The 13,938-nt window shown below is 50.3% G+C and overlaps 1 protein-coding gene across 18 annotated transcripts in view; it reads left to right on the top strand.

Moving 5' to 3' along the window:
- MYO18A (myosin XVIIIA) overlaps positions 1 to 13,938 on the top strand; it is a 148,339-nt gene that overhangs the window by 66,401 nt on the left and 68,000 nt on the right. For 12 of the 18 annotated variants that reach the window (XM_081844027.1, XM_081844012.1, XM_081844013.1 and 9 more), the window contains 5 exons: positions 1,074 to 1,085; positions 2,898 to 3,071; positions 5,395 to 5,485; positions 7,582 to 7,774; positions 9,265 to 9,351. In XM_081844027.1, the coding sequence (XP_081700153.1) occupies positions 1,074 to 1,085; positions 2,898 to 3,071; positions 5,395 to 5,485; positions 7,582 to 7,774; positions 9,265 to 9,351 (557 nt within the window). The remainder of the gene's footprint in view (positions 1 to 1,073; positions 1,086 to 2,897; positions 3,072 to 5,394; positions 5,486 to 7,581; positions 7,775 to 9,264; positions 9,352 to 13,938) is intronic. The other 6 variants (XM_081844028.1, XM_081844014.1, XM_081844015.1 and 3 more) reach the window with 2 other exon arrangements.

Consider the following 13,938-nt stretch of genomic DNA (forward strand, 5'->3'; position numbering starts at 1 on the left):
TCCACCTAAACATTAGGAAGAACTTCCTGACAGTAAGAGCTGTTTGACAGTGGAATTTGCTGCCAAGGAGTGTGGTGGAGTCTCCTTCTTTGGAGGTCTTTAAGCAGAGGCTTGACAACCATATGTCAGGAGTGCTCTGATGGTGTTTCCTGCTTGGCAGGGGGTTGGACTCAATGGCCCTTGTGGTCTCTTCCAACTCTATGATTCTGTTCTCTTCTATTCGGTTGCTTGGAGCTGTCAGCATCTCTGCTTTAGATGTAGCCCCATCTTTCAGGCAGGGTTGCCATGGCGGTGGCGGGCAGCCCACATCTCATCCCTGAGTTTTAGATCACCTGTGATTATCTCTCAGCGGCAGCGAGATCCTCTGCTTGTCACATGGCATTAGGAAGGAACCGTGGCCAATTTTTCTTTTTCAACCTTTCCTTGCTATATTAAAATCCTGAGCAGGTCTTAGGCCCTTGCTCTGGAACATAGGAAGCTGTCCTGTGCTCCATCTACCAAAATGTTTGACTGACAGCAGCTCTCCAGCTTTTCAGGCAGGGAGTGTCTCCCACCCTACCTGGAGATGTTGTTGGGGATTGAACCCTCAACCTTCTGCATGCCAAGCAGATACTGTATCCATGAGAGAAGTTTGCTCCCTTAGGAACATAGCAAGCTGCCTTCTACTGAGCCAGGCTGGCTGAGTATTGTCTGCACTGTCTGGCAGCAGTGGCTCCCCAGGGTTTCAGGGAGATGCCATTGCTTTATACCCCTGAGCTATGTCCCTTCCCCAGTCCTGCCTCCACTCCACTGACACCTGGAGCTGTGCTCCTTCCCATCTAGCTGGTGGGGACAAACTGTGATATGCAACCCAGAAATCTTGGACCCCTTCTGCAATTATCTTTAACTTCACAACTTTGGGATGGTTTTTTTGTCTCATGAAAGTGTGTGTGTGTGTGTGTGTGTGTGTGTGTGTGTGCCTCACCTGCCTTTGTTGCACCTGAGTCTCTGCAGGAACCTTTTTATGTCAAAGCTGTGTTCTAACTCCCCTCTCTTTGTGTTTGCATGGTGCATGCTGCTCCTTTGCAATGCAGACGGCGACGAAGGTAAAGCCCCCTTTCCTTGCGCCCCCCCCCCAATGAAATCCACCTCTCCTCTGCCCTTTCTCTTCCTCATCCCCCTCCACCCACATTCCTCCATACCCATGTTTGGTCATGGGGGCAGGGGGTGGGTGGGCTGTCTGTACATAGGAATACAGAGACTAATTGCATTAGTCCATGCAGTTCAGTGCTCTCTACACTGACTGGCAGGGGGTCTTTTCCAGTCCTACCATTGGGGAATGAAACAGGTGCTCTGCCACTGAGCTATGGCACGTTCCCTAAAAAACATAAGAACCCAAGAAGCTGCCCCATACCAAATCAGGTCGCTAGGTGTCTCACCTAGCTTGATATTGCCTGCACTGACTGGCAGCAGCGCTCCAGGCTTTCAGGCAGGCAGCCTTCCCCAGACCTGCCTGCAGATGCCCTAGGGGCTGCATGCATCATGGAGCTAGTGGTCAGTCCTTTCCATCTTCACCTCAAACCAGCTGCAGTGCCCCTCCCTCCCTTCCCCACGTCACGTGTGAAGCAGTTTTGCACGGGAGGGTCTAGAAACGTGAATGCTTGGCATAATTTACTGTGGACCTCTGCTATCATTGACCCCCCCCCCCCGAAAAAAACTTGTATTGTCTTCTGTCCCTTCTGCTTTGCATCGAAATGTGCTGGACCAGGCCTGTCCTGCACAGCCTCACCTTCTAACTTCTGAGCAGCACCTGATCCTTCATGACTCCCTGTGCAAAGGAGAAATAATTCATTTCCCCCTGGATATCTATGGGTGGGCATCCCCCACCCCAACTGAAACCTTTGAAGATGTGCCCCTTCCTCTGTGGCCCCAGGAAGGCCCACTGTTAAGAGTGGGATGGCTCCACTAACTGTTAGGAATACAGGAAGCTGCCTTACACTGAGTCCATCTAGCTCAGTATCATCTGCACTGACTGGCAGCAATGGCTCTCCAGGGTTTCAGGCAGAGTGTCCCCTCCAGGATATGCCACTGAGGGTTGAACAGGAAGCTTCTGCTGGCAAGGCAGATCCTCTACCACCCTCTGCCACAGCTATGTTTCTTGATGGGCAGGTGGACAGCTGGGTGGCTGTCACCAGCAGGTGATGTTTCTGGTTGTTCCCCCACCTCCCACCCCCCAGTTCTGGCAAGGCGGAGAGAGGGCTGCCTTTCTGCTATTCTCTCCACAGCCCCTTCTTCCCTGGCTGCCTACAGCCTGTCCTGCAATGGCTCATTGCCATGCTTAGCCTGGCAAGAAGCATTAAGCTGTTGACCTCCAATCTCCCCTCATCAGGCTCCTAAATACATTTTCATTATGTCTCTCTCTCTTTGCCCCCTCACATTTCTCTCGCCCCCTCCCTTCCCCAGCAACGTCTTGCTTTTTAATTCTGTACAATGTGAACGATGACAAGGCCAAGCAGTGGGTCATGCCATGCCGAACCCTGATAAAGCGTGATCCCTCACCTAATGAATTTTATTCCTTTTCCACTGTTCATGTGTGGAGAATCAGATGCTTGTGTTGCCCCTGGCAGGCCCCTCCTCTCCCCTCCACTCCTGGGCTCCTCCTTCCACATTGCGAGTGGGGCCTGGAGCTCTCTGTTGACAAGGGGAAGGATGAGTGCTGACTTGCGTATGGTGCTGAGCCCTTGGGTCCTTTCCAGAAATGTCTCCTCTTCCCCACCCCCACCGGGCCAGCACAAGGGAGCTTCTTCGCTTCTCTTGACTCAGACCTGATGCGCTCTCTCTCTCTCTCTCTCTCTCTCTCTCTCTCCCTCTCTCCCTCCCTCCCTCCCTCCCTCCCTCCCTCCCTCCTCTCTTTTCAGCTGGGAGGAAGCAGTTTGCTCGCCACGAGTGGGCCCAGAAAGCAGCCTACCTGCTGGGCTGCACACTGGAAGAGCTGTCCTCATCCATCTTCAAGCATCAGCCCAAAGGGACCCTGCAAAGATCCACCTCCTTCCGCCAGGGGCCAGAGGAAGCTGCCTTGGCAGATGGCTCAGGTAAGTTGAACCTGCAAGGGTCAGAAGCCTCAGAAGTAGAGCGAGGCGGGGCCATCGGTCCTTCCTGTCCCTTATATATGTGCACACGCACACACAAATGTTAGTCACATCCATTAATTTCAATGGGTCTGTTGCTCTTGGCATCCATCTGTCTTGGTAGACAATGGAAGTGTGTGCCTTCAGGGGTGAAATCAAACCGCTGGAGAATCACAGCACCTGCTGTGGCTGCAGAGGCCGGGGACTTGTAACTGTGGCCTCTTGCATTGTTTGCAGCCCCCAAGTGACCTCCCCAGGGCTGTATGGAGGTTCTGGGCTGCCCAGACAACAAGACCCCTCCTCAGTGTCACTGGTGTGGTCCAAAGGAAAGCAGAGCAAGACATTTCCATCAACTCCAGGAGTTGCTGGAAGGAGGCGTACAAGTCGCCACCCAACTGTATTAGGGACTTCACTCTGGATCTGTGCAGGGTTTACTCCTTAGCCTTTTCTTCTCTCAAGGATATCCTGCAAGGCAGCGGAGGTTTAGGATCAGAGTTTTCCTTCTCCTAGATGGGCTACCTTTCCCGGTGGATGAGCCCCATCTGCCTCCCCTCCCCCATTTTCAATTATAGCATGTGCAGAAATCACCTGCTTGACGGTTGGACCCACTGTTGGTCTTACCCACTCATTCCACTGGATTCAATGGGTCTGCTCTAATCAACATTGGATACAACACACACTCTCTTGTTTTAATAAATTTTCATCTATGCAACCCACATTTCCTTCTTTTAATAAATTTCCTTCTATGTAACAGTGGCACAGAAAAGTACAACATCCCAAAAATGATTAAAGAGAGGCATTTTAAAAGGGTTTTTGTTGATTGGGGTAGGCACACATCAAAGGATTTTTAAATGTGCTTTTAATAAACAGAGGTCAGGTCCAAATGACAATCATAATTAGAATCTATCCATTATTATGTCACAATGGTAGCAGAGGATTGAGGAATAAATTTCTGGATATATTGCTTTTAAACTCCAAAAATCACTTTCTCCAAATGTCACTACATTTAGGATTGGATAGCATGTTTAAATGAATAGATACTTAAAAAATAAAAATAGAAAATCCCAACCCACATCTAATTGCATGGAATCAACTCTGTGTCTAGAAATCCCAACAAAAAGTATTCTGGGCTTTTTAAAAAAATGCATGTACCCCCATTTTCACTCATCACACAAGGTATTGTTTTTTGGGGGGGATGAATTAAAAACAAAAGAACATGAGCAGAGCCTGGCTGCTGGATGAGGCCAGTGGCCCCTCTAGTCCAGCCTCCTGTTCTCAGAGTGGTTGGCCAGGGGCCCCAGTGGGAAATCTGTAAAAGCAGGGCTGGAGCGCAAGAGCCACACTCTCCCCTCCTGCAACTGGCATTCAGAGGCGTATTGCTGCACAGAGTGGAGAGAGAACATAGCCGTCAGGGCTAGCTTTATTGGCAGCCTTATTCTCCTCCATGAATTTGTCTCATCCTCTTTTAAAGCCATTTTAATAATAATAATAATAATAATAATAATAATAATAATAATAATAATTTTTTATTTATACCCCGTCCCCCCCCAGCCAAGGCTGGGCTCAGAGCGGCTTACAAGCAATAATAAAAACAAGATGAATGATTACAACTTAAAAACAAAAATAAAATACAACATTAAAATAATGGAACATTAAAATATTAAAATGTAGCCTCATCGCAGGAGGAGAAGGAAAAGAAAAAAGAAAGAGAGGGACGGAGGGAATCAAATTGGCTCCAAGCAAAAGGCCAGGCGGAACAACTCTGTCTTACAGGCCCTGCGGAAAGAAGTCAGATCCTGCAGGGCCCTGGTCTCATGAGGCAGAGCGTTCCACCAGGCCGGAGCCAGAGTTGAAAAGGCCCTGGCTCTGGTCAAAGCCAATCTAACTTCCTTAGGGCCTGGGACCTCTAGGGTGTTGTTATTTATGGACCTTGAGGCTCTCCGTGGGGCATACCACATTTATCATGTGGGCCATTGCTGTCTCATTTGGCAAGGAGTTCCGTAGTTCAAAAGAAGGCCTTTCTTTTAGCTGCCCTGAATCTTCCAGCATTCAGCTTCATTGAACGAGTTCTGTATTTTTAAAAAAATTAATAAACAATTATTCAAAAGTTACAATAACAGCTTTGTCCACTGCTATAATATCATAAAATGATCTCTCCCTGAGTGCTAGTGTTATGGGAGAGAAAAAGAAAGAAAGAAAAGCTTTTTTCTATCCACTTTCTCTGTATCATGCATCATTTTATCCTTTCCTCCTCACTGGTGGTCTCTCTTGTCTCTCGCTCCCCCAGGCCCAAAGACAACTGCTCTGGAGTGCTTGGAGGCCCTCGCCTCAGGCCTGTACTCTGAACTCTTCACGCTGCTCATCTCACTCCTCAACAGGTATGGAAGTGCCAGCGGTGGGTCTTTCTAGAGTTGGGGGAGGCAGAGGATTCAGCTTGCTTTCAGAGGCGGACCCAGCAAACCTGCACTTTCCAAATCTATGTGTGGATCAGAATGCAGCCATATTTTGAAACATAGCCATTCTCCAGGCTTTGCAGTGCAAATTCTGGCTCCGTGGGAGGCCACCTACCTGCCTTGCATGCAGAAAGTCCCAGGCTCTGTCCCTAGTAACATCTCCAGATGGAGCTGGGAAAGATCCTTGCCTAAAACCTTGGAGAGCTGCTGCCAGTCAGTGTAGACAATACTGAGTTAGATGGACTCATGGTCTGACTCGGTTTCAGGCAGCTTCCTGCAGAGAAACCAGAGGATACAGTGGAAAGCAGCTTCCTGTGTTCCTTTGTGTACAAAAATGCACATGCTAGCTTGGGGCCAGTTGTCAGGGCTTGAGCCAGGCATAGGTCAGCAATAAAAGCAATAAATCACTCGAGGCCAGAGCAGTTAAATGTTTATTCAAGAAAAGAAGCCACACCTCAGGCCTAGTGGTCTTTCTAGGAGGTCTTGTCCTGATGAAACAGTTGCAAGGACTGAAGGCCTTCCCAATGCCCACTAGTACCTGCTTTAAACATTTTCGTTTTCACAATGCCTGTCCAGACTATGTTGTCATGTCATCTGGTTTTTAGCTTATAGTTGGTTTATTTATTTTTTAACAGTTTTAAATAGTTGTTTTAAACTATTTTTAACAGACAGTATTATTGTTTTTGTAAATGGTTTTGAGATACTTTTTTTCCTTTACCGTCAAGCGGCATATAAATGTTGTGAAATAAAAAAAGTAAAAAATGCATATGTAAGTGAAAAGACCATGCAAAAACACATTACATGAGGGGACATGGCTTTGCAAAAGCGTGAACGTTAAGGGAAGCTGCATACAGAAATGTGTGTGTTAGGAGAAACCCGCACTAAAATGCTTGATGACTTTTCATGGGGTCCTTAAATAAATTGCAAACCAATGTGGAGAACAGAACATTAGGCTGTAAAAAAAAGGATAAACCAAAATGGCCAGATTCACCCATCCCTGGCTTCACCCAAGTTAAAAAGTCCCCTTCCTCCTCCTCTTTCTTTCCCCCTCCTGTTGGCTAATCCTTAGCAAGCTCCATCAATGCGCCCGACCTTTTCAGACCTCAAGTGCATTAGCTGAGCTAACGAGGAGAGGAAAAGCTTTCCCCCCATCTAACAGAACTTCTCCATCCCTGCTTTGCAAGGCTGCTTCTGCAGAGCCGAGGGCAGCAGGGCTCCCTGTTCCTTGGGCTGGCCCAGGTAGCCAGCATTACGTGGCCACCAAGTTGAATCCTGGAATTGTAGAGTTGGAAGAGACTCAAAGGGTCATCCATCCATCCCTTTCATAAACGATAGTTGGAAGGCATACAGAAAGTTAAAATACTAAAACAGGTTAAAATGCACATTACCTTTCTGAGCACCTGGACAGGCTTGGCAAAACAGGAATGTTCTTAGCAGGCACTGCAAAGAGCACAGCAAAGGCACTTACTTGATATCGATAGGCAGGGAATTGCAAAGTGTAGGTGCTGCAATTGGGTTCTTAAAAATGCAGAACAGGTATTGTCTGGCACCTGTAGCAGTGATAGTTTTGCTGATCAAAGCAGTTGAGTGGGCACATGCAGGGTAAACTGGTCCCCAGTTATGGGTTTTATATACTAATAGCAGCACTTTGAACTTTTGGCACGGTAGCAGATCAGCAACCAGGGCAGATCTCTAAGCAACCCCAGAAATCACGGAATTGGGGTGGCTTCCTTTTTTCGCCAAGGCAGCAGAGGTCACAGCTGCATATGGAGAAGCAAAGACTGAATTAGGGGTCTCTGGAAAGGAGCACTTCTTTCTCTGGGGCTAATCTGTTAAGAGCCCTTCTGGATCAGGCCAGTGCTTTAAATGTATGGCACATTTACAGCCATACTGCTGGCCAGTCCAGGGCTGTGGAGACCAGTGCTAACCCCTGCATTTTTAATACTTGGGGGCTTAAAGCCCTCTCCACCCTGCAGGAAAAAGAATCCTCTAACCCCACTTTTCCTCCTTTATCTGTTGAGGGCCCTCAAGTCCAGCCAGCGGTCCTTGTGTTCCATGATGATTGTGGACACCCCCGGCTTCCAGAACCCCGAGATGGCTGGCCAGAGCCGCGGGGCCACGTTCGAAGAGCTGTGCCACAACTATGCCCAGGAGCGGCTGCAGACCCTCTTCCACGAGCGCACTTTCGTGCAGGAGCTGGAGAGATACAAGGAGGTATCGTCTGGTTTGGGGGAAAGGGGCTCGTAGCTCCCACCCCAGTCCCTAACGCTCAAGCAGCAGGCAGTGCCTGAGTCATTTCCCAGGTGAAAAGGGTGGGGTGCCCAGGTCCTGTGCCAAGATACCCCCCGTCTATCATCTGCCTTAATCCCTTTTCTGCACCACTTTCTAATTGAGACGCTAATTCAGCTGCTGATTGAAACCAACGAGGGAGGAGGCTCATTTTAGATCCCCCTCTTATTAACCCTAATCAGTAGCATCTGATCTGCCACCTCCTAGGAGCAGGGGTTTTCATGAGTTGCCTCCCTCTCTCCCTCTTGGCCCCTTGAGGTCGGATGGCCATCTGTCAGAAATTCTTTAGCTGTGACTGCTGCATTGCAGGGGGTTGGGAGTTCCCACCCAACTCTAGAATTTTATGATACTGGGACTCCTCTCCCGTCCCCTCAACCAGGTGTGGGAAGCCTGTGGCACTCCAGGTGGAGCTGAACTACAACTCCCATCAGCTCCAGCAAGGGATGACGGGAGCTGTGGTTCAGCAGCCTCTGGAGGGCCAAAGTTTCCCCACACGTGTCCTTAAACCTTTGGCCTGCATTAACGCAGTAGAATGCTTTCTGCATCTGGCTGCAAAACCTCAACCCTTCACCCTTCTCTTCTGTGGTGACGTTGCCACTATCATGCCTGGGGTGCAATACGCAGCCGTTCTCCCAAATTTGTGTACTGCAAGAGAACAGCTAGCGCAGCACAAGGAGTGGCCAAAATCAGAAATGCCACCCTGCAGGGGAGACTAGCCAGTTGCATTTCTGAGACCCAGGAATCCAGGAAATATTGCAGTCTGAACATGACCTTTTTTTTTTACAGAGGTAAAACCAAATTGTTTTGGGGTTTGTTTGTTTTTGTTATTCTGAGCCCCTAAGCTGTCCTTTCAGACACCTGGATTAATTCCGGAGTTTGTTTGAGTGGGATGGCTTGGGGTTGGTGATGGTGGTGAGATCAGGGTTGATGTCTCTCAAAGTTTCTCTTGGCTGTCCTTCAGAACCAGGAACTTCCTTTTAATTTAATTGTTTAAAAACATTAATGCAGGATTTCCAGGTGCTGTTGCTGCTGGTCAAGCCCTGCATTGTGCACAGGGTGGGTGGCAGGGGGGCAGTGGCGATATTGACAACCCCTCCTCCAACACACAAGGAGATTTCTTCTCCCTTGCAGTGCATGGATTGCCAGTCTGGCACAAGCTCTTTAGGCAACAGGATTTGGTGGAGGTGGGAGAAGGGGTGGTGTTCACACACCACAGGGCTAGCCAGGGAACCCCCTGCTGTGTGTGTGACTTTGCCCCCATAGATTCTGTTCCAACTAATGCACTGACCACTTCTCTCCATATCAACAAACCCGTCCCCTCCTCTCTTTCTTTCTCTGTCTCTGATTGCCTTTTTAACTGTAATCTGTAGCCCCACGGGCCACTAATCACGCCTCCTCTGTCCGTCCTTCTCTAGGAAAACATAGACCTTTCCTTAGATGCCTTAGAGCCTAATACATCTGGGTCTATAGCCACAGTAGACCAAGCGTCCCACCAGGCACTGGTAAGCTGCATGTGAGGGCTCTTCACGGGGGATGGCTGCCACCCCTGCTGCTGCTGCCGCCGCTGCCCGTTCCTGCTCCATCCCTCCTCCTGCCCCCTCTCCCTGCATCTGGTCCTCTGCCTGCCCTCAAACAGGGCAGCTGCTTGGCTGCAGGTGGGTCTTTTTTGTGATGCTGCTGGGCGGGGCGGATGCATGCAGGTGGTGGGGTTCAAGACAACTTCCTGCCTGCAGTCTGAGCCACAGAGGCTTTCTCTCTCTCATAACACAGCCAGCCAGGGAGTGTGTGCGCGCGCGCGCGAGAGAGAGAGGGCTCTCTCTTTTTTTGCTCAATTTTGGACTGGGATATGTCCCCTGCAAGCATGCCTCTCAGACCTGGGGTGTGTAAAAGGCAAGGCTTGGGCAGTCTGGGCACAGCTTCAGGGAAACCCGGGGCAGAAACAAATGGAAGCATGTGAGTGTGCGGACGAGAGGATTTAGATCAGTTCCACACTGTTTTAAAGCACCCTGTCGCAAGAATCCTGGAAACTGTAGTTTGCAAAGGATGCTAGGAATTGTTTCTCTGCGAGGACTAAACTACTTGGAGGCAAACGCTTCTGAACGCCGCAGGGGCTTGGGTCTCGCTTGCAGGTTTCCTTCAGGCACCTGTTTGGCCAGTGTGAGAGCAGGACACTGGACTTGATGGGGCATGAGCCTGATCCACCAGGCTGCACTTACATTCTTACTACAGTTCCCAGAATTCCATGTATTTCCAATGTGTGGTGTGAACGTGGCCTTATCCTCAAGGCCGGAAGGAACTCATGCCAGTCTGACTGGCTTGACAGTGGGATGCAGGTGGTTTCTGCTGCTTGGTTTGGAGGCTTCCAATGGGTTCCCTTGCAGCCTGTGGCTAAAGAAACCAAGCCTTGCCTTGCTGGGTCAGACCAAAGCCCTGTCTAGTCCTGGGCACGAAAGCAGCCAGGGCGTCCAGGAGCTGGGCATGGTGGCAACAACCCTCCGGCTTTCCTTTCACCCTGCATATTTCCTGCATGGGGACACTGCGTAGCTTTCTTGAGACCTTGACCCGTTATCTTGGCTCCCCTAACTTAAGCCTTCTGGAGCCATTGTTCTGCTATAACACCCTTCCCTGCAGCTTCTCAGCTTGCAGCATACACACATTCTCTGGGTTTCAACCACGAGTGGTGGTTGAGGGGGCTGGTGCTGCTTCTGGAGTCGGACTAGGTGGGTTTTGGTCTCCTTCTGGGGTGCTTCACTCCTGGTGACCCCAGAGGTCTGCTTGCAAGGCTTTGCCCAGTGGGGACAACCGGGTCATTCCTTGGACCCCTTCAGTGCCTTCCCCAGCATGGATCCAAGCCCTCGTTTTTCCCTGCTGTTAGCCAAGGGGTTCTGTGCCCAGAGCATGTTGGGGAGGGGAGGACGGCGAGAAAGGGGGTGGGGGGCATTTCATACCTCCTAGCCTGACAGCTGCCACTGAGGGAACCGGCTTCCTGACTGGGAGCTACAACCTTGGCAGAGCATTTATCCTTCCAATTAGCCAACGCTAACGAGGAGAAAGCGCTGGCTCCAGGTAGGGAGACGGCTGTCAGGGTTAGTTAGGGCTTTGCTCTGATCTAGGCAGATCTGACTGGATGAAGGGGGCTATGAACTCGCTGTGTGTGTTTGTGTGAGAGAGAGGGGGGCTGGGGAGTTGCAGCGCAGGCGTCACGCATGGGGGGATGGATTTCACAGTGGAATGGGTGTGAGAGGTGCAGAACCTACCCCATTGCTCCCCCTTCTCCACTTACCCTCTGCAGTTTCTCTCTCCAAGCGCATTTCTCAGCAGCCAAGCTCCTGTGACTGAAAGCAACTTTGGTGTGGGGCAAAAACATTTAAGGAGAATGGCTGTGTGTGTGTAGCAAGTGGTACATGAGGGGAGGGCCTCCCTGCTTTCACTGAGAGGGTGTGGGGAAGCATCCCCCTTATGTGATCAGAACTGTTCCAGCGTTAAGCACACCTGCCGCTGAGGCATCTGATTTGAGGTCATGGACAGCTGCCTTATGCAAGGTCAGGCTGTCAGTCTAGCCCAGCATTGTCCGCTTTGATTGGCAGCAGCTCCCCAATGCCTTCTACTTGGATCCTTTCAATGCGACGTCTCAGGGTTTGAACCTGGTGACTTTTGCAGCTGCTCTCCTGTGGAGCTTTGGAAGCCCCCTCTCCTGGCGTCAGGGTGTCACTGGTCTCTTTTGCCCCACACTGGCCTTTAGGATGGAAGAGAGATTTTATGGGGTTTGGGGGCTCGATGGGCCCCCTTTGGCCCAGCAGGCTCCTCATGGGCTCTTGTAAATGTTGCTTTGGTGTTATTTGAAATTGGTACCCAGCTTTTCACCATGTAGATGGCAAAGCAGCTTACAACAATAAAACATAGACAATGCAATGGGACTTGCAGCTCTGCAGGGTCTCCCTCCCTCTCCAGCGACCTGAGGAGGGAGCTTTGTTAGGCGGGGAGCAGCGGAAGCGAAGGAAGCCGCTGTTGCTCTCCCGCTTGTCCCGTGTGCCCATAATTTTCCTTTTCCGTTTGCATCTGAGCCAATAAAGGAGTGGGGAGGCGGCGAGGCTTGAAAGTCCCTGCTGCTGCTTATCATCCTAATGGAGGGGCCTGTTAGCACACAGCAGTGCGGCTGATGAATTTCGTCAGTTTGTGCCGCATTAGGAGGCCGGGAGGGATGTGTCCCCCCACTTCACTTATCCTCTTGCCCGTGAGTTACTTGCAAACAAAGGAGCTTTCCACGCACGCTTGCAAAAGGTGGGGCTGCTTTTGAAACCACTCCACCATGACTCTCCCAGGAGGGCTGGGGTCACGGACCCGCCTTCCTTCTCCCACTGCTCAGATCCTTATTATTATTATTTCCAAATTGATTTCCTACCATTCTTGGTCCCTAAGCACTCCTGGCAAGCTCGAGAGATAAATTTTTTTTTAAAAAAACAAATCGTTTTTGAAAACACACAAACCCTGCTACTTGCAAATCACTGAACACTAAAATTATTGAAAACGGCAACAGTGATATTGGCAATTGAAATAGATCAGCATGAGGAGGTCTGGAAGAGGGGCGGCCTCTCCTTGCTGTGGACGGGGATGAAAGAGCCCAACATGCAGCAATAAAACTCAACAGTGGAGCTGCACACAGTCCCTGGTCAAAGGCACCCGGGTCCAGTCCAATCCCCAGTGGCATCTCCTGGTAGGGCTGAGGTGCTGCCAGTCATTGTAGACAAAGCCAAGCAAGGTGGCTCCATGGCGTGGCTCAGTAGGAGGCAGCTTCCTCTGCTCCTACTTCAGTCAGCCCTTAATCTTACTTCATTTTAGAGGAGGGACGCCAGCGTGTCTGGCAAGGCTCCTGCTTTGCATGCAGCAGATCCCAGGTTTAATCCTTGTTATCTCTAGCTGGGTCTGGGAATGTCCCCTTTCTGAAACCCTTGGAGAGCCACCATCGTTCTGCCCGGACACTGAGGTCCAGCGCCGAGGGCCTTCTGGCGGTTCCCCTGCTGTGAGAAGCCAAGTTACAGGGAACCAGGCAGAGGGCCTTCTCGGTAGTGGCGCCCGCCCTGTGGAACGCCCTTCCAGCAGATGTCAAAGAAAAAAACGACTACTGAACTTTTAGAAGACATCTGAAGGCAGCCCTGTTTAGGGAAGCTTTTAATGTTTAATAGGTTATTGCCAGATGTTATTATTATTGTAGACAGTAGTGAGCTGGATGGACCAATGGACTCAGTATACATCAGCTTCCTCTGTTCCTAAGGGATTCATGAGCCTGGCTCAGGAACAGTATCCTGTTTTATAGGCCAGGAGCCGGCAAGGGAGAGAGAGCTACTGCAGATTGCCCAGAGACAAACCAGTAGGTCCTGATCTCTCCTCTGCCCACTCCTGCTTTAAGGCACTCTCTCCCGCTCTCTCCCTCCCTCTCTTTGGGGTGGAATATAAGCAGTGCAGAGCATGACAACTCTATGACTCTTCAAACCAAAAGTTCTGCTGGTTTCTCTGCCAGCACCTGGGATTTCACTAAGAACTGCCTATGCTCTCCCTCCCTCCCTCCCTCCCTCCCTCCCTCCCTCCCTCCCTCCCCCTGCCAGTCTTAACTCATCAGCCACGGAGGCGAGAGATCTCTCCGCCTCTCCCCTTTCAATTAAAAACCAAAGCATCTTGGGATGCCGAGGTCCATGCCTGGCTCAGAAATTTCCACGCTTGTGCCTTGCAATTCCCAGGAGGGCCGTCCTGAATTGCCACTGCCAGCTCCTGTTCGAAGATTCTCCCCACCCACCCCTTCTTAAAAACAAAATCAGAATGCATGGATTTTCTTAATTTGGATGCGATGCTTTGCCATCTAGATTCTGCTTTAGGAACTGAAATAGACAGATAAGAGAAAGTCCTTCGTGCAGCATGTAGTCAGGCTATGCAGCTTGCTGCTACGGGGGCAGTGATGGCCACCGACTTGGATGGCTTTGAAAGAGGACTCCACAAATTCTTGGAGGGGAAAGGTATCAATGGCTACTAGCCATGGTGGCTATGCTCTGCCTCCATGAATGGAGACAGCAATACTTCTGAATACCAATTGTTGG

The sequence above is a fragment of the Podarcis erhardii genome (assembly GCF_964252035.2).
Source record: "Podarcis erhardii genome assembly, chromosome: 16".
NCBI lineage: Eukaryota > Metazoa > Chordata > Lepidosauria > Squamata > Lacertidae > Podarcis > Podarcis erhardii.